The sequence below is a fragment of the Magnolia sinica genome, chromosome 18 (assembly GCF_029962835.1).
Source record: "Magnolia sinica isolate HGM2019 chromosome 18, MsV1, whole genome shotgun sequence".
Taxonomy (NCBI): Eukaryota; Viridiplantae; Streptophyta; class Magnoliopsida; order Magnoliales; family Magnoliaceae; genus Magnolia; species Magnolia sinica.
The window spans coordinates 29761541-29781922 of record NC_080590.1 but is presented as its reverse complement, the minus strand read 5'-3'; the positions used below and the strand labels follow the sequence as shown (position 1 = coordinate 29781922).

Genomic DNA, 20382 nt, shown 5'->3' with positions numbered 1-20382 from the left:
ATTGGTTTTTATTTTGGTTTACTTCATCGCCAAGTAATAGGTTGCGCACATGGCGCGAATTTTAGGGTATAGAGTTTTCTTATAAATAGGCACCTCTTGTAATTCTTTTGATTCATTGAAGTTTAATAAAAAAATTCCTGCATGTTTTTCTGCTCTCTAAGTTTCTGAGTTGTGGAAAATTTCAAGTGGGTGAAAAGCCCTCTTTTTTCGAAGGGCTAAATTCAAGTGGGTGCGAAGCCCTCTCTTTTCAAAGGGCTAACTACCGTGGTGCGAAGCCACGTTTATCCCAATCTGCCCCCATTTTATATCATCCATATTTCTCTCATTCCACGATCATCCACGCTTCAAATCCGCTTGTTTTGCAGCCGTTCATCTCTCTACAGCTAGTTACCAGAATCTGACCCTGCAGGAGGGCCAAAACTTCAACGGAGCACTGCGCACAGGCCGTACGTCGGATCACCACGAAACTTGGAGGTTTTGAAGACCTCCCTTGGCCGACCAGGGTTAAGGAGTCTGTTTGGGGAATCGGGCCCCGTTCACACGTGTGGCTAGGCTCGTGTGCACGTGCACCAGGCCCTGCCGCTGTCCGCACGTGTGGACTTTCACCGGTTCAGGTTTTCCTTCTAATTTTCCTTCTTTTTATACCTAATTTCATAAACCCTAGCCCTAGATTACACTATCCCTAATTGATTTGCTCCTTTTCTCACCTTATGGTTCCTTGAGTTGAAATTAGTGAATCTCTTGGATTAGGGACTGATTACTGTGCATGTGTGGATGATTATTTCTTATCTTTGAGTATCGTTTGGTTCATAATTTTTATTGATCCAACCCTAACATGTGTAGGCCTAGACCCGCATAGATTCCCCTTAATTGAATGTTTGGATTTTCATGTGGGATATGGAATTTGTGTAATTGTTTCTGAACTAACGTGATCTTAAGCCTGAAATCTCGCACATCATATTTGAATTTCATGTCCTGCATCACAAAGAGTTAAACACTATGCCACACACTACCGCTATTTAAGACATTACATGAGACACACCATATGAAACATCTAGATCAATAGATTGTGGGTCCCACCCCCACATGCGCAATCTGCTGGGCGAAACAAAAAGCTTGCAAATCTTTTCTGGAAATTGACTATATATTTAAAAATAGCATCACAAATGTACTCATGCATTTCATGGTCGTTATGTGACCTAAACAAATCTCTATCAAATATTGTGATAATATTGTGCCCTAGCAGATTAAATGCATGTATTCGATGGTGCGACGTTGCCTTTTCTCTTAGCACCAAGTCTTCAAAAGAACATGTTAATGTATTTTCAAGAATTAGAAATCAACTCAGTTTTTTTCTTTTTTCCTTTTTTAACAACGAATTTATTAAGCAACCGTGAAAGCAGGAAAAAAAATACAAATAGACCATCGGAAACAACTAAGCACTGATTAACTGAACCAGCCTAGCATACATGCCCAACCCGACACAAGCCCTTTTATAGACCTGATTACCTCATCCACCCCCAGACTCTCATTACTGAACCATCTCCCATTCTTGGCCCCCAAATAACCCAAAAGATAATACCTAACATTCAATAAATCCCATTTTTATGTTAATGTGATTTGCCTAATTTCATCTTCTTTTGGTGGGGGGGGGGGGGGATGCCAGTCCTATATGGTAGAACATCCTGTGCAAACACCATCATCCAAGAAAAAACAGTCAAATGTAATAACCAATATTGCGGGAAATGGTAAATGATAACAAAAGGCTGAGAATCATCCACATTCCACAACAATACTGATTTCAGTACCAAGGTTTTGCCTGGGAAGCAAAATATAGCAGAGTAGGTAACATCTACAGCACCTTAGACAACTCTATTCATAAATTTCTTAGAGCTTGTATCAACAACATGAGAAAGAGCAAAAGAATTGAAGTTCCACTATAGCCACAGAAACATTATGTCAAAGACACGAAATAGTTGAAGTTTCACTATAGCCACACACATGCAAGCATGCGGGCAGAGGCATGCACACATACGCAAACATATTGTTTAAGTATCATCAAGATTGATTAATAGCGGCCACAATAAACACCAATTACTACAAGAAGATTAAGATAACATATAGCCTGAAATAAAAGCAAGGATAAGGATAATGTTCTTCTTACGTGTTGGACGAATCCACATAGTTACAAACAACAACAATTTTCCCTAACCATAACAAGCCTTTGCATTCAATTTTTTGTTCTTGGGTAATATCTCCAAATACGCGCCACTTTTTATTCCGTATGTCATACAAGATCAACCCATGGAGACCTGCAACTGCCAAGTATATACCATCTTTGCTAGCCGCCACATGTAAAACTGGCCAATTCTGAGAAATATAAGATACCTGGGCAAACAAGATGATCATTTCAGGAACATCCCATTGAATGAATAACCAGCGGGAAGCTAGAGAATCAACCAACAAACGCATAGGCCAAAGGGCTTAACTGGAAGGTTAAGATGTAATATTTCAAGCTCATCTGTATCTTCGGATTGCACCACAAGCACTCGGTCTTCACCATAAATCACTTGACGAACATATGTTGTGCCTGAAATGCCTCTGTTAAGACAGCATTTGCCAAAAGAAAATGCAAGAAGCCTATCTGAAGACCTTTCCTCAACAGCGTAGAGCCTGTATCCATATTCATCCCACTGCACCAATGCGGTGCCGCCCATCAAAGGCTCATACTTAAAGTTGTGATTCAGTTTCACCATTGGAGAAGAGACGGAACTTATTCCAATTTGACGAATTGTGCACATTAAGCGGCAACCAGATACAGACCAAACAGTAAGACCTCTAAACTTCCACCCAACAGCAAAAGCAGTATTATCAGGTGCCCAGGCTATACAACTTACAGAACCAGTATCCTCCGTGGAGTACCTGAATGGATGCCATCAACAAATCATTAAAAAAAAAAAAAAAAAAGTTCCTCCAGTTGAGAACAAATCGACAACTGTGACCACTGAAGACGTCACAATCAAACCATGCTAAATTTTGTAAAACATAGATTGGTGGCAGTGTGACAAATATCACCAAGACTTTGAAAATATCGCAATAAAGTCATAAAATGATATTGCCGTGAGATTTTCAAAATCTCAAAAGATTTTAAAACATCTTGTTCGTGCCGTGATATTATTGCGATATTATCCCCAAAAAATAGTAAAAACATAAAGAAATTTGTTTTCTAAGTATATATTTAAATTTTACATTTATTTAATAATTTAAAATAAATATTTTATTTTCAGCAAGATTTTCTCGATAATATCCCAAGAAAAACCTCAAATTTTGAAAATCTACCAAGAAATTTCTAGGCCGAGAAATTACCAAGAACAAGATTTGGCACTATGATTGGTAGTTATGAAATGAGGATGTTGAAATGGATGAGTGGCAAGAAGAGGAAGGATAAAACTAGAATTGAATGCATTCGAGGGAACTTAGCTCTAGCACCAATAGGTAATAAGGTGACAGGAAGTAGACTTAGATGGTTTGGTCATGTGCAACAGATACCAACAATTGCGCCAATTAAGATTGAGTTGGTACAAGTTTAAGGCTCTAAAAGGGCAAGGGAAAGCCCAAGAGGAAAGGGGTGGAGATAGTAAGAAAAGATTTGATGACCTGTGGTCTAACTGAAGTTATGGCCCTTGATAGAGTGGAATGGCAGTACAGGATTCATGTAGCCAACCCCAATTAATTGGGATAAGGCTTAGATGTTGATGCCGACGACGACGATATATTGGTGGTTCTGGTCAACCTGGTGCTAGTTTCTAAGATAAAGTACCTTGGTGGAAGTGTTCTCAAATGACATGGTTCTAGTTGATGAGACTAATGATGGGCGAATGGAATGGAGGTTTGGAGCAACTTTCTAGAGTCGAGAGGTCTAAAAGACAGCAGAACCAAGACAATGTTTTTAATGCAACCTCATTAAGAATAGTGAGACTATAGTTAAAATTGATGGCCATGAGATTCCTTTAAATTGAATTGTTTTGTTACCTTGGCCCTATCATTCAAAAGGATGGAGATTCAAGAGGACACTTCCAATAGGATTAGGTAAGCTAGGATCAAACCTAAGACCTCAATGTCAAAATGCAATCTATCTACCACTATCCACAGGTTCAAATCCGACAAACTCAACTTCGTTAGTAGAAATATATCCAAAAGCAGCAAGGGTATCTGTTGCTGGTTCTCCTTAATGGAAATCAGAGGCGTAATGGATCAGCTTCATTAATGGATATCAGAGGCATAATTGGAATTATAACAGGGCATGCTTCAGTAGAGTAGTTAATCCACCATACCTTTGCATAGAAGAATAGAATCTTAAGCCCAGTGTTTTAAATATCGACGATATCGGCCGATATATCCTACGATATATCTTGTATCCCACCCGTGCGATACGAAACTCACAAGTAGTGCGATATATCTCACATGTTCGATGTGGTGAGCATTTTTTATTTTCAATCCTTTTTTCGCCCTATAAATCATGTTAAATCAGTGTCAAATTATTACAAATCCATGGTTTTTCATGTTTTGCATGAAAAATCAAGGATTGGGAGCTTCAATCTCGAGATTTGGAGGAGATGGGTCGAGTTGCAAAAAATTGAAAAAAACAAACAAAATTTTCCACTTTCTCGCAAATCAGTTGCAATCCTTATGTCCAAACATAAAATCAAACATGTATGTAACCTGATCTAGTGATTCTTCTTTTGCTTTTGAATGTATTACTTGTGTTTCCACACGTCTTCTTACATTTATAAAGTATATGAATAGACTTTGAATATACTCGCATCAATTCAGTTAGATAATGCATAGATTAGGACCCCATAAAAAGAAAACCTATTATGTGCACTTATTTTTTGTAACATTTTGATTTATAAGTGTGTGTTGATATCTTTTTTAATAATCACTAAAGTTTAATTGAAAAAATCGACTAATTTCCCCATGTTTCCAACAACAGCGATACAGTATGCATTACAACCGATATATCCCATGCGATAACCGATATGTATCCGTATCCCAAAGGTGCGATACATAACATGATACCGATATTTCGAACACTGCTTAAGCCTACTTAAGAATTCTAGATACTGAAAGGAAATATACTATACATTGAATATCTTATAGTTCTGGAATGATACCAACACACAGTAGAAATTCTTCACACTGCATTAATACTACACTGCTTGTTAATTCAAACGTTTGAAAAAATGTCATTACTTTATACATGGACACTAGAAAAAGGATAATCTTGCCAAAGAACAGCTTTGACATTTTTTTTATAAACAGTATTACGTCTCTAACTTTATAGCACAAACTTTTTTTTTGGGGTTTTGAAATTATTCAAATCTGATGCCAACTGGCTTAACATAATAAAATGTATAACTTTCCAGGTTTTCAGGAAACAACAAATCAAACAGCAGCAGCCAGACTCCATTTGGTGGAATCAGATTTTGACGTGGAGGCAATGACATTCAGTACTCTTTTTGGTGGCTCACCAACGTTAGGCGTGCCATAACAGCAATAGCCAAGAAAGTCACTACAGAAATTACAGGTAAAGCACACGTATCATAAAATTCATGATGCTTCTCTCTTGTGCTTACTAAGAATTTCAACACTTACCCCCAGTCATACAAAGATACAGTGCGAAGAAGTGATGCATTCTCTGCCAGGTCATATAATTCAACAATCCCTCTTCTACAACCAACTGCAAGGATTTGTTGGTCTGAAGCTACTGAAGCACACACAGCATCACCAGAATTCAACCATCTTTCAGCATTAATTGAATCCTTTTGCTTTAAACCTTTCTTACTTATCGAACATAATGCAACTTGACCATTGGAAAACAAAACAACTAGTAACTTCAATGGCAATGACAGTTCAAGCTGTATAATAGCAGAACCACCAGCAGAACTATGGCTGGATGTTGGAACTCTTAATGCTCCTTCAGAAGCAGAAGACCCATTGTCCAAAGAACGCATGGGTTCAGTTGTCCCATTGGTGCCCCGAGGGTGACCATCAAGTTCAAAGGAGCCACCGAACTGGATCAAACAACATAGAAAACAAGAAAAAGTAAGGATAATAGATGCAAACACCACTTTAGGAGAAAGAATAGTGTTGATCACATATATTGAATTTAGTTGTCAAGCACATCATTGCAGTACATGCAGCGCATGTACAAGAATTGGACGGTTCCATTTGTCTCTTGAGCCCTACACTGCATGGGCACAACACAAAAATCGATTCGTATGATCCTAGCCAACAGCTGGTGGGATTTTTGTCCATTGAGTCAATCCCGTTGGTTGAATGTTTTTTCTAAAATTTACTTGTAACCCTTAAAAAAATCCTAGCCATCAATTGTTAGAATTTTTGTCCATCGAGTGTAGGCCATTGGTTCAACTTTATTCTAACATTCTTCTGTAATCCTTTAGAAGTCCTCCAATCTGTCACTAGCATCATTTGAGCAGTGTGATTTTGAGGCACGCCACATCCAGTGCCTAGCAGATGGACGCCCAGATCACACTTGTGGGACACAAGTACGGAGATGGAGTGCACGAACTGAATTAGATATAAGTGCCAACACGAGGTTTTTCCCTACTTTAACACTTGCTTGTAATAAAAGATTTCCTGATAAATAATGGAAGACAAAATGCAGCTTCACACCAAATACATACAACAAACCAAATGAAATTGCCACTGTTGATCCAATTCACATGAAAGATTCAGATATACCTCTCCTTTCCATGACACAAGATGCAAAAACCCATTAGAAAGTCCAAGTAGAATGTATTTGTTGTCGCACACAAAATTGCTCCTGAAAAACAAATTGGAAAGGAAAACCATTTAAATACCCTTGGGTGAGATAGCTCATGTGAATCAAGCCAGGAAAGGCACAAAGAGTTCATACACAGCCAAGTTCCTATCTGAAAAGGGTGCCTTCTCACTGAGAACCAGAGATATAGATGAGAGAAATAACCCAGAAGGCTGCTTCCCTCCAACTAGCAATTTTTTGTCTGTAATCTGGACCCTAAAAATGTGAAGAAAGAATGACGATGTCTGCAGGAAAGGTAGAGGCATAAGTAAAAGAACCTACAAAAGCAATACTCGGATAAATGCCAAAATGATGAGGTCACCTATGGCACTCCACTGAATTGGTGGGCCCCATCAAGGCGTGGGCCATGTCCTAATATCACCCAATCAGATGATCCTATGTATCCAATGAAAAAAGAGAGCCATAATCAATGGTTCACACTTGACAGAGGCCTAAGTGGACACAACTTCGAATCATCCAATGGAGGATAATTTTGGGGTACATCTCCATCCCCCAATCCAGCACAGTGCCACCATATAAACAACGTGGATCGGCAAAAGGTGGGGCCCGCATGTACAGTTTCTCGAACCAAGCAAATGTTCAATCTATTATTCAATATTTCCTCTGAAATGATATATGCACCTTGGTCATTAAAATGAAGCAAAATACAAAGAGATCAAATAAAATTAAAATAAAAATAAAATAAAAACAGAGAAGAGTCACAGAAGTTGAGTGTAAGAGTCAATGTTTACAACTCAATCAGGCCCCGTATAAATATCAGCAAAAGCAGATCAGCGATGACGCTTGAGAAAGAAATTATTTTATTTACAACCATCTCCTGCTTTTTAATTTTGCAAACTGCTTAAGCTACTGTTTGACTTGAAACTTCCAGTAATATCCCTTGTCTAAAATCACAAAGTTCTGGGCTGCACCAAATACACAGGGGACTTCTCATTTTGCGGGTTCTCCCTGCAATGTGAGAATTTTAAAATTTTCATTACTGATGTGTAGGGTGCAGGTCCCACAAAATGTATGGCTTTTTAATAATACAATTTTCAAAAGTTGTTATCCAAACAGCACCTAAGGTTTGGATGCGCTATTGATATTCCCATAAACAATATTCATATTCAGAGGAACTAAGATCCAATTGCAAAATCTTTCCGGTGAATAGTGTCCTTCTGTTAGACAGCAATTGCTGACAAAATCTTGAACTTGGACCACCTAAAGGTTTAGAACTCTTCCCTTCCAGATATCAACATACCTAAAAATTCTGAACACTTCCCTTCCTGACATTTCTTTACGACTAATGCAACCGGGCCTTGGATTACACCTGTGCATCATAGGAAGTCGAAAATGGACCCAGCTGCTCACATGTCAGGACTGTTACATCTATTTAACATAACTGGATCAACTATGGGCCACACAAGTCCTAAAAATACTCCTGCATATGGTTAGCTACCAACCATACAACAATCTAGACATGTAGTTGTGTATATGGCTCAATAAAACCTATACACAACGTGTATGTTGAAGTCCTGGTTGATTTAGATGTCTCTAGTTGCTGTTAGAGTTGAATTAAGTGCTTTAGTTTGAGTTGTTTTCCTATTTTCTAGGTACTGATAATTATGTTAGTGTTGGCATGTATTTAGGATAATAATAGGTGGGTGTTTACACCAATCAAGTAGTTGAATGCTAAGAGGATACTTAAGTACTCAAGCCTATAAATAGACTAATTACCAATATGTACGTACACAGGTTACTTGATTCCTTCGGGAATAAAATTTGGAGGTTCCTTTATGCAGTGGCAGTGAAGGGGGGCTGATTCTTTGTGGCGAATACTAGTTCCAGAGTAGCAGGTGTTAAACAATCAGTTCGCAGTCCTTTACTTATTTCTCAGCTTCCTGCGTGGATTTTCCTGGGTTTCCTGAATTGTTTGCAGCTTCAGATATAGTATGTACTACGTTAGATTTCAGCAATTAGATTGGTTCGTTTCTATTTGCCTCATGTATCAGAGCAAGCATTGTCATTGCATTTGTCTCTTTCCTCCTCTTCCCCTTCTCTTTCTTGCATTCCCCAACTAAGACCAAGCTGCAATAAATGCCCTCATTCCAAGCCCTGACTCCATATCTAGATACCCAGAGCCCTAAACCTTCCCCAAAATCCCCCAAAAACCTAAATCCCAATTTCCCCCGATGCCCATGCAAATTCCCCAAATCTGTACATGCAAATTACCCAATTCCCGCATGCATGTCCTTAACTTTTCCGATAGAGTTCTTGTTGAGATGTCTTCTTGAGGTGGATATTCCTAAGCTTCACACAAAAACTCCTTTTTTTATTATCAATACCCCTATTTGGAGTCATGCACTTGTTATAATGGTCCTTATCCACCTTCCAATTCATATCCAAGTTACTCTGCCTATTACAACTGCCCATCCTTCCGTTCAAATCCCTACCAGAGTAGGTTTCTCTTCTTCTTTTTTTTATAGTAATGCAGTTCTATTCAAAGGGGAGCAAAAAGCTCAAACAATAACAACAACTACAGCACAAAAAACAAAGGCCAATCATCCTGGCCAAATGCCCAACTTATTCTTTTATAAACATCGTGCACGACCCACATGTTCCGGAAACTCCGGTTGTTCCTTTCTCCTAGATGACCCAAATGACCGCCAACATGGCTAACTCCATACCACCCTCTTCTTCTTCCCAAACCGTCCCCCATGCCAAGCAAAGAATAGACTAGCAATGGTTCCCAGCATGACCCATGACATACCAAAGGAGACCACAACTCTCACCCATGCCTTCATAGAGAATGAATAATGGATAAACGGGTGGTCCACTGTCTCTGCATCCCGCATACACATCACTCAATTAGGCTACACCATCGACCTCTGCTGAAGATTATCAATTGTTGGAACTTGATCCCTCCCCACCAACCCCACAAACATCATGATCTTAGAGGGGACCCATAAGACCAAACAAACGACGTATAACTATCACTAGCATCTAAAGGGGAACTTTCAAGCATGTTTTAGGAGTAGACCAAAAAGTGGGCGGACTTGTCCGATGACCATACCATTGAATCCCTTTCACCCGAAGTGGGTATGAAGCTAGTAATGCACCCTCCAACAATCATAGAAAAACTCATCTATCCCCTCTTCCGTTAAATTCATTCTACAAAGGGGAGCAAACACCACTGCATCAGCAAAAGCAATGAAGCACTAGTCGATTGTCATGCCCAAGTCTAAAGCCAAACTAGCAAGCCTCAGAAAGACTTCTCATAAAGGCCTTTCCCCACACCAGAGATCTACCTAGAACCGGAGCCTCTTCCCATCACCACATATAACGGGGGCACATGCCTTAAACTTACCCGTCAAACTGGAAACCCCTTTCTACAACCCTAATGCCCTGTACAATGACAATCTTTTCACCCACCAATTCCCATCCTAAACTCCATATTTACTTACAAACACCTCCCTCATAATGTTTCCTTCTCCGTTGTAAACCTTCACAGCCATTTTCCAAGAAGCGTAGCATTCAGTCTGCAAACTCCTAACTCCCGCTCCTGCTTCCCTATACAGCTTACACACTTTGACCCAATTCGAGAGATGAAACTTTTGATTTACTTCGGCCCTTTGTCGCAGAAAATCCCTCAAAATTTTTTTCTAATTTACAAAGGCTGGAAGCTGAGCACTTGAAGAGAGGGAAATGTAGTATAGAGGCAAATTGGATAATGCAGCCTTGAACAATGTCACCCTACTACCCAATGACAAATACCAGCTCTTCCACCTAACTAACTTCCTTTTGACCTTTCTATGACTCTGTCCACAACTAATTCGTGGGCTTACCAATCCAAAGCGGAAGCCCAAGATATATGTCGTCAGGAACGAACCAAACCAGCACCATAACACCCCTACCAAGTTTAACACTTCTTCCTTTGTGATTCACACTCCCAACATTTTACTCTGAGCGACATTCACTTTGAGGCTTGAGACCACTTCAAAACATGTAACTAATTTCCTTAAGTTATCCACCACCACAACTTCTGCATCACAAAAGAAGATAGTGTCGCCGGTAAATTGAAGGTGTGAAAATGTAATCTAGCACTTACAATTCTAAAACCACTTGTTAGCCCAACTGATTGACCCCAGTTCAACATTCTACTCAATGCCTATGCCACCTCCACAACCATTTCCCGATAAGTGCAGCTCCTCCTTCCTGTTACGTTTAGCACGCTTCATCCCAATTCAAGGGATCAGACTTTTGCTTCACTTTGGCTTCTTGCCACAAAAAATCCCTCCGTAATCTTTCTAATTTACATAAGGTGGAAGCCAAGTACTTAGAGAGACATAGAATATAGGCAAATTGGATAAAGCAACCTTGATCAACATCAGCATGTCACCCAGTGATAAATACTTGCTTTTCCACTTAGATAACTTCCTTTTGACCCTTTCTATGACTATCCCACAACTACTCCATGGGCTTACCAATGCAAAGTGGAAGCCTGAGGTATGTCGTCAAGAAAGAACTAGATCAGCACCCAAACAACCCTGCCAAGTTGTCCACTTCTTCCCTTGTGATACACAGCCTTCCCTTGTGATACACAGCCCCAGCATTTCACACTTAGCAACATTCACTTTGAGGCTGGAGACCACCTCAAAACATCTAACCAATTTCCTTAAGTTATCCACCTCCTTAACTACTACGTCACAAAAGAGGATATTGTCGTCGGTGAACTGAAGGTGTGAAATATGTAATCTAGCAATTCGAATGCCGAAACCACTTGTTAGCCCAACTGATTGCCCCTAGTCCAACATCCTACTCAATTCCTTTGTCGCCACCACAATAAGGAAAGGGGAGAGTGAGTCCCCCTGCCTAAGACCCCTTGAGACTTAGAAGAAACCTTTTAGAGAGCCATTGACTAGAACATAGAACCTCGTCGAGTGAACACACTCTTGCATCCACCTTCCCCGTTAGTCCTGCATCCCATCCTTTCCAACGTGTAGTCAAGAAAATACCAATTCACAAGATGATAAGCATGTTCAATATCTATTTTGCACATAATGCCCTTTTTCCCTAATTTGAGCATGCCCTTTTTCCCTAATTTGAGCATGTTCAATATCTAATTTGCACATCTAAGCACTCATGAGTTATGAGCGCGTTGTCCAGGATTTGCCTACCCACCACCAAGGCACCCTAGAACTCAGGGATTCCCATGTAGAGAACTACTTGAAATTTGGTACCCAAGATTTGAGCTAAGATCATGTAAGGGCCCCCGATCAAGCAAACCAACCGAAAGTCACAGAGGTTGTTGGCTCCTTCTCCTTTTACAATGACGGCAATAAAAGAAGCTCCCGACTCTGAAGAAAGGTGACCTCCCTCGCCAAACTCAGAGATGGAGTTGGATAGATCCACTTTAACTAGTTCCTAGAAAACCTAATAAAAAGTGATAAGGAATCCCTCTGGGCACAGAGCAATGTGATTATTACAACAAGTCTTTTTTTTTTAAAATTGAAAGATAACTGATTATATTAAAAAAGGAACAAAACTACAAGAGAGCTAGAATCTGCTGAGGGAGCAGAAACTAGCTAGGACTCAAGAAAGGCTAAATCTACATCTTTAAACACATCAATATGGGAAGCCCATTCAGTGACCAGACATTTAACATTGGCGGCCACTAAGTGCGAGGGCTTTGATTCATTTCGGAAGCAACGGCTATTTCTTTCTGTCCACACGGCCCACCAAGTGGCTAGGATCGCCATCCGCCATAGCCGAGATTTCAATTTGCCTATTCTGACGTCGTGCCAAGCTTTTAGGAGTAGGTCCACGTCTCTGGCAAAACACCAGCTGACCTTGAAACAAGAAAAGATATCTATCCAGATGGTGTAGACGAACGGGCAGTGAATAAGCAAATGCTCCACTGTTTCTTCCGCTTTCAGGCAGCAAATGCAAACATTAGTTAAAATCATTCCTTTTCTTCTAAGGTTGTCCATTGTAAGAATTTTCCTATTCCCAGCCAGCCAACCGAACACCTGCAGTTTCGGAGAGACAGGGTACTTCCATATGAAGTGAGGGCCATGCAAGGTAGTGCTACCGGGATTGTGGAGAAGCTACTTGTATAGGGATTTGACTGAGAAAACTGAGGACTTATCTGCTTTCCAAATAAGATTGTCCCGATACATTTGATTTGGAGAGGCCTGCTGAATGAAGTCAAGCAACTCCACAAATTCGTCGATTTCCCAATCCTCCAAGTTCCTTCGGCATTGAATGTTCCACACCACTTTGTCCGCTTCAATAGAATAGTATTCTGCAATGGAGTTGTCTTTCTTCACAGCCAACCAGAATATGTTGGGGAACTTTTCTTTCAAAGGGGTGTCTCCTAGCCAGGTATCTGTCCAGAAACAAATACAATCTCCTTTGCCTACTTCAAAGCCAATCCTTTGGAGGACCTCTTTTTTCATACGATGGATTCCCTTCAAAATAGCGAAGGCCCTATACAAGGAGGATTCTTTTGTCCACCAGCCCCCATCCAAACTCCCGTACTTGCATTTAATAATTTTGTTCCACAAATTGTCTTTTTCTGTGCCAAGCCTCCAAATCCATTTCCCCATAAGAGCACGATTCATCATTTTTATGTCCTTTATACCAGCTCCACCGTCTTTGATATGCTTGCAAACCTGCTTCCATTCCATGAGGTTGAATCTCTTCTTGTCATCCTTGCAGTGCCAAAGGAAGTTCTACCTGAGAGTGTCGATGGAGTTAAGCACCGCAACGGGGCACCGGAACAATGACATGAAGTAGGTGGGAAGATTGGATAGGGCTGCTTTAATCAGAGTAAGCCGTCCACCAATCGACAGGTATCGGCATTTCCACGCTACAAGGTGGTGTTGAAATCTATGGATGACCTTGTCCCAGTGATGCTTCTTGGGCAGGCCGATGCACGGAGGGAGACCAACATACGTAGCCAGGAAGGATGCCGAGGTACAGCCCATTAGGCCTACTAGATCGCTGACTTCCTGGCTATCCAAATTCACCCCATAAAATTTGGACTTGTGCATATTCACCTTTAGGCCCGCGACCACTTCAAACCATCTAATTGCAGTTCACAAATTTGTCACCATTTCTATGCTTGCTTCAGAGAAAATAAATATGTCATCCGCGAACTGCACATGTGAGATTAGAGATTGCATCCCTTTCACTTAGACACCCTTAAGGATTCCTTCAGCTTGGCCTTTGTGGAGCATCGAAGACAAAGCCTCGCTGATAATGAGGAATAGAAAAGGGGATAGAGGGTCTCCTTGCCTAAGGCTGCGGGAGCTTTTGAAAAAGCCTTTCGGCGACCCGTTTAAGAGGATGGAAAATTGCGCCAAGCCGATGCATTCCTTTATCCAATTCCTCCGAGTCTCACCGAAACCCATTCGCTTCAACAAGTATAGGAGAAAATCCCATTCGACATGATCGTAAGCCTTCTCCATGTCCAAGCTGCAGAATATATGTTTCTTCTAAGATCGATGGCTGGAGCCAAGGCACTCATTTGTGATAAGAGCTCCGTCTATTATTTGTCTGCTCAGGATGAAGGCACACTGGTTAGGAGCGATGATCGAACCAATAACCTTCTGCAACCGAGCAGCAAGGACCTTAGCCAAGATTTTATATGGGCTTCCAATGAGGCTGATAGGTCTGAACTCGTTGAACGTTGAAGCTCCCGAGAACTTGGGAATCAACGCAATAAAAGTCGCCCCAATGTTGTTTGATAATCTACCTCTGGCGTGGAATTCATTGAAAAAGGCCATCACGTCTTCCTGTAGGTGGTCGCAGAAAACTTGGAAGAACTGAATTGGATATCCATTAGGGCCGGGAGCTTTGTCACCTCCTAAGGCACTCACGGCCTTCTTGACTCTTCTTCCAAAGAGAAAGGAGTTTCCAAGAATGCAACATCTGCTTCACTGATATTCTGAAAGGGAAGGTTATCCAACCGAGGTCTAGTCCAACCATCACTGTGGAGGAGCCCTTCAAAATAAGAAATAGCTTCATGGGTGATCATATCTCTGTCATCAATCCAAGAGCCCTTGACAACTATACTGTTGATTCGGTTGGCCTGGCGTGCATGTTGGCTATACTGTGAAAGTACTTCGCGTTCCTGCCTCCTTCCTTAATCCATTTGGATCGGGCTTTTTGTTTCCACGAAATTTGGCCTTCCAGAACTTTGGCTGAAAGGGATTGGATGAGTTGAATTCTCTTCGATAGAATCTCTTTCGTCATCGGACTGATTTCAACACGAACGTCAATCTGATGCAGCTCAACAAGAATCGAATCCATTTCCACTTCTCTTTTGCTTCGTTCCTCCTTGTTCCACTGCTTGAGTTTTCCTTTCAGAAGCTTAAGCTTGTGACATAATCTATAGCCAGCAAAACTATGAAACTGCAAGTCCCTCCACCATTCAGCCACCATCGTCCTAAAACCTGCAATATGAAGCCAAGAAATATCAAATCGAAAAGGCCTTGGTCCCTAGTCAACCTCCTTCGTAGACAGGAATAGGGGCCAATGATCTAAAGTAGTCCTGGGTAAGACAGTCTGGCAGGATGTCCAGCCAATCAGGAGAAAGGATAAAACGATCCAATCTGGAAAGAATCGAGGAGAGCCTCCCGTTAGTCCAAGTAAATTGAGATCCGATCAAAGGGAGATATACCAGACCGTTGCTATCAATCCAGCTAGAGAAGGCGATCATATTAGACTTCATCTTGAGCCGCAAAACAAACACTACCCAGGAGTGATGCCTCGTAGTAAGAAACTAGAGCGGGTGTTGCTAAACAGCCATGGGTTGAAGTATTTAAAGCATGGTACATGGAAGAGGTGTTAAGACGATAATCAATGGATACAATCATGAGAATTGTGTATCCAAGGAAGTAATAATGAAATTGTCAAAAGTTGGGATATTTTCCAGAGAATTTAAAACATACCACTTGATAATACCTTTACCTTATTCATTTGAAGAATAATACTCGCAGTATGGTTCAATGTCGCTCCCATGTAGAACTAGCATCTGATGCTTGGATGACCATTGACCATGGATGCAGTATCAAAAAGCCATCCGTGATGAGTAGAACACACATAATTCATGAACAATGGAAGAATGATCATACTAAATCTGATGCCTAAAGAGGTCCAGTTGTCCTTCAATTCTTCATGATAGGAAGAGCAAGAAGAAACCAAAGAATTTAAGGAAACAACGAAAAATAAAGAAGCCGTGAATGAAAATTCTAGTGAAGAGGTTTCTAACAAAAGCATACCAATCCAAAGTGATGAACATGAGGAATCCACCATTGGATTGACAAGTGGATCCATGGATGGATCAACTAATCTGAATCGAAAAGTAAGACGATGGATGACTCAATCGTCTAGGTGAAAGAAAATATCATTGATGATTCAAAGACCATGTTTCCGAGTCATAAGGAGATTGTTTAGGTTGAGATGGACACAATGTACCATCCCAATGATGATCAAAGTGTAGAGATCAATGATTAGTAGCGAGAAAGATGATGAAGTGAAGAGCAGAAGATGTAATCCCCATTGACAATCGACCTTTCTAGGCATGCAAACCCACAACTAAAGAAGAAGTGGAATGTAGCACCAAGGATGTGGAGAACAGTGACAAAGTAAAATAGGAAGTGGCATGCGCTACCATGACTTCCCACACAAGAGATGTCAATCCAACATGTAAGCCTTCACCATCAAAAGCCAACGAAGACGAAGATGGCGCGTTATAAAAGAAAACTAAGGCTATGTATCAATGCCAGCTCTAACCTTGGGGACAAGTTCTCTCCAAGATATTGGGAATTGATGCAAGATGGTCCTCCAATGGGAGACCATAAAGTGTCAAATTGTTGGCAGATCAACAATCAAACCATTAAATTGCAATGTAGACCCATCTAAGGGTCATGATTAACCATCCAATCATTCGTATTACAAATCTAGACCATGCAAAGGGTCCAAATCAATTTAATGGGAGGTCAAAACCATGTCAATGGCTTTGATGGGTATTTTAGACCGTATTGACAATCTTATTGGTCTATGGTAGGTTAGTGTTTAATTACTCGCTAGAGTTAGCCATGACTTGTTGAACAAGTTCCCCTTTAGTATTTTGTAGCCTATTTTGTGGGCCATTTCTCAGGTACCAAACATTGTCTCAATGACAAGAAATTGATCACATTTGAAACCAATTAAGTTAGCTTTCAAAGAAGCCCAAGATAATGCAATTTTGATATCATTTGAGTGACTTGCAGCCAACATATGTAAAGCATGAATGGTTCGAACAAGATTCAAGGACATGTTAGCCATTATTTATATAAACAGATGGCAAGGATTAGAAATAATGGGCATCTTTATTTTTTATTTTTTTAAGGATTAGAAGCGATGGATGACTATGATCATATTAGGGTTTCTTTTGCTTTGAGGAGTATATAAATATGTCAGACCTTTGGTTTCAAAAAATAAATGTCAGACTCTTTTGTAAACAAACTAATGCTTATTTTGATTGAATGGATGGTTTTTCTATTTTTTATAGTTTCATGCATTGGTATTCAACACTTATTGGTGTGATGCCTTAGGGTTGCTTTCGGGTCTGTTAACAGGCCTGCCAAAGCCAAGCAATCAAAGCTTTGAATAGGGCCGGCCCAACTAGCCCGGCACGGTCAGCTCAAAATCCATGCCAAGTCACTGCAATGTGGATCCCACACCCTGAGGTTGCGTTTGGATGCTCAAGTTCTAAATTGCAATAATTCAAGCCAATAAGTGGAAACCACCAATGTGGGGCTATCCCCAAACCCCACTCCATTCACAATGAGAGACAAGAACCTGAACTGATATTACAGCTGGTTCGTGTTTAACTTGAAACGAATTGAATTACAATTATGGGCTTAGGTGACTTTGGTCACTTCTACTATACTGAACTCGACAATTGCTATTAAGTTCAATTAACATCCAAACACATGCTTCAATGTAAAATCTAACAATATTGCAATCTTGCTATTTGTAATTCGTACACTAATATCTTCAATTTAATTCGATAATACATCCAACAAGCACAAAACAACACAAACGAAATGCACTGAATCGGGAACAAAATTCGGCCAGGAAAAAATAAAAAATAAAAAATAAAATAAAAGACAAAGGAAAATAGTAATCGCAATTGAAACACTTACAAGAACAGCGACCAGCTTCGTATCGGGGCTCCAAATCGCCTGCAAATACTCCCCTTCTCTCTGGACCGAATCCGCATCTCTCATATACTTTCCCAATCTCACCTTATGCTGATTTTGAAAAAAAAAAAAAAAAAAACAGATTTCGGGGAAATTGAGATCTGGAGAGAGGAGGATGAGATAAAGGGCGGGATCAAGGGAGAAATTAAGGAAATACCTGAGAGGAGCACCACAGCTCGAGGTGAGTGGGACCCACAACGAGTAGGAGGCGGTTGATGAGCTTAAGGTAGATGATCTGCTCGGATGAAGGGCAGGTGCAGGGCTGGAGAGGGATGACCTGAGGCCATCCGTAGGTCATATACATCTTCGGATTCGAGACGGTGAAAATGGGATCTGAGAGACCTGAGAATGTATGCAGGAGAGAGAGAGAGCATTTCAAGAAGCGAGAAGCATTTTGATTTGTTGGAGAAGATCCGCGCCTCGAATGCCGTCGGATCCAGGCCTGTCAATGGATCGGATCGACCCGACCACCCGATTCGATCATATCCATTTATAACGGGTCTCGACCACTATGCTGGTCGGGGCGGGTCTGGATCTTAAAATGCTAATCGGTTTATTATCGAATCGGTTTGGGATCCACCCCGATCCGATCAGGCTAATAGCCGATTCGATTATTAATATGAATATTTCAATCTCAATCGTCGATATAAGAAATTCAAAAGTAAAAAATCCAGAATTATTCTCTCCTATATATATATTTCAATCTAAGCCATCCATCTAAAAAACTCAAAAGAAGAAAACTCTATGTTATTTCCTTCCCTCCCTCGTTTCTCTCTCTTCATGGACGGTAGCCTACCCAAAAAAATAAATAAACCCATGTTTCCCCTCTCTTTCGTCTCTCTCATTCTCTCTAAGGACAGCAGCTAAGCCGCCATGCCCACCTCTAATATCAAAAAGATTTTCTTTCTCTTCTCACTTCTTCTTTCTTTCCCTTCCTTTCTGTTCCTCTCCTTTTATTTTATTTCTCAATCTTCTTTTTAATTTTAGTAAGTTTTCTTTTTTTCAACATATCAAAGATTACTTTTCCTTTAGTTGCATATATTTATATAGGATTTTCATTTCATAGAGAATTCATAAGTCCACAACCTAAAAGGCATAGTATTATCTTATCCAAGTGCATGTTCTTTTCCATCGTAACTTTTTTTTGCTATGTTATTTTGTATTAGCTTACTTAGTTATAGTGTTTTTTTTTTTTTTTTTTTTTTTCATAATTTTTTTTATAAAAAGAATATTGTTTTTTGTGCTTGAAATTGTTGTTGAAATTTTATTTTTATTTTTTATTTTTTTTTTATCTCTTGTGCTTGACTTGAAAAATATAATGTATATTATTCATTTACTCATTGTTATATTATTTCGTTGATGTTGCATTAGGACTGTAAGCAATTTGTTGGATCGCTATATTTGAGTCCAACCAATTAATTGTTGAGAATGTTGTTGAGGTGTCAAGCCAATATTGTTCTCCTAGACGATAAAAATTGACATCTAAAGTATGAAATGACTTTGATAAACATCGTTCCCCAAGTAGTGAGGAAGTGACTATTTGTAAGCATTGTAAGGGGAAGTTTGTGGAGGGCAATAATAGTGGAACTAGTCATTTGAATAAGCACTTGACAATATGTCCAAGGAAGAAGCACATAGATATTTCTTAACAATTAATATCGTTGAATAAAAATGTAAGTGAAAGATATTATTTGAAGAACTTTAAGTTTGATCAAGAACAAAGTTGTTGGGATCATTGTCGTAAGATAATAAAGCATAAGTACTCATTTAACATGAGTATTTTAAAATATTCTTGAACAATCTTCAACCCATGTTTAAATTGGTTTCCCACAACATAGTTTGGGCGACTGTGATGCATGTTTACAAGCAAGAGAAAAAAAAGAACTCTATGAGTACTTTGATAAATTCTCTTCCCGAATTGGCCTTATTATTGACTTATGGACATCAGACCGATAAAATATTGAGTATTGTCGTATAACTTTACATTTCATTGACGATGCATGAAAATTACAAAAGAGGATTCTTGCTTTTACAATAGTAAAAATTCCTCATGATGTAAAAACTATGTACAACTGGATAGAGTCATAAAGTAAAATATTGATAAAAAATTATTCACCATCATTGTAGACAATGCTTCCACTAACAATGACATGGTTAAAAGTATGAAGACTCGTCTTTTTTTAATCAAAGATTACTCGCATTATATAGGGAGTTGTTTCATGTCCGTTCTTCTACTCATATTCTTAATCTAGTTGTACAAAATGACTTATGGGAATAGCATGT

General features: G+C 39.8%; 1 protein-coding gene across 6 annotated transcripts in view; it reads right to left on the bottom strand.

Annotated features, from left to right (window-relative positions):
- The window catches only part of LOC131233336 (uncharacterized), a 57901-nt gene extending 39278 nt beyond the window's left edge, over window positions 1–18623 (bottom strand). Inside the window, exons 1-7 of one of the 6 annotated variants that reach the window (XR_009165180.1) lie at window positions 18257–18619; window positions 18043–18150; window positions 6941–7089; window positions 6766–6847; window positions 5656–6074; window positions 2490–2922; window positions 2165–2388 (exon numbers count right to left, since the gene is read on the bottom strand). Coding sequence is in view for 5 of the 6 variants with exons in the window: in XM_058230020.1 (XP_058086003.1) it covers window positions 2165–2388; window positions 2490–2922; window positions 5656–6074; window positions 6766–6847; window positions 6941–7089; window positions 18043–18150; window positions 18257–18403 (1562 nt within the window). In the remaining variant the exon portion in view is untranslated. Of the gene's footprint in view, window positions 1–2164; window positions 2389–2489; window positions 2923–5655; window positions 6075–6765; window positions 6848–6940; window positions 7090–18042; window positions 18151–18256 lie in introns of all 6 variants that reach the window. The other 5 variants (XM_058230020.1, XM_058230017.1, XM_058230016.1 and 2 more) reach the window with 5 other exon arrangements.
- Window positions 18624–20382: the final 1759 nt, after the last annotated feature.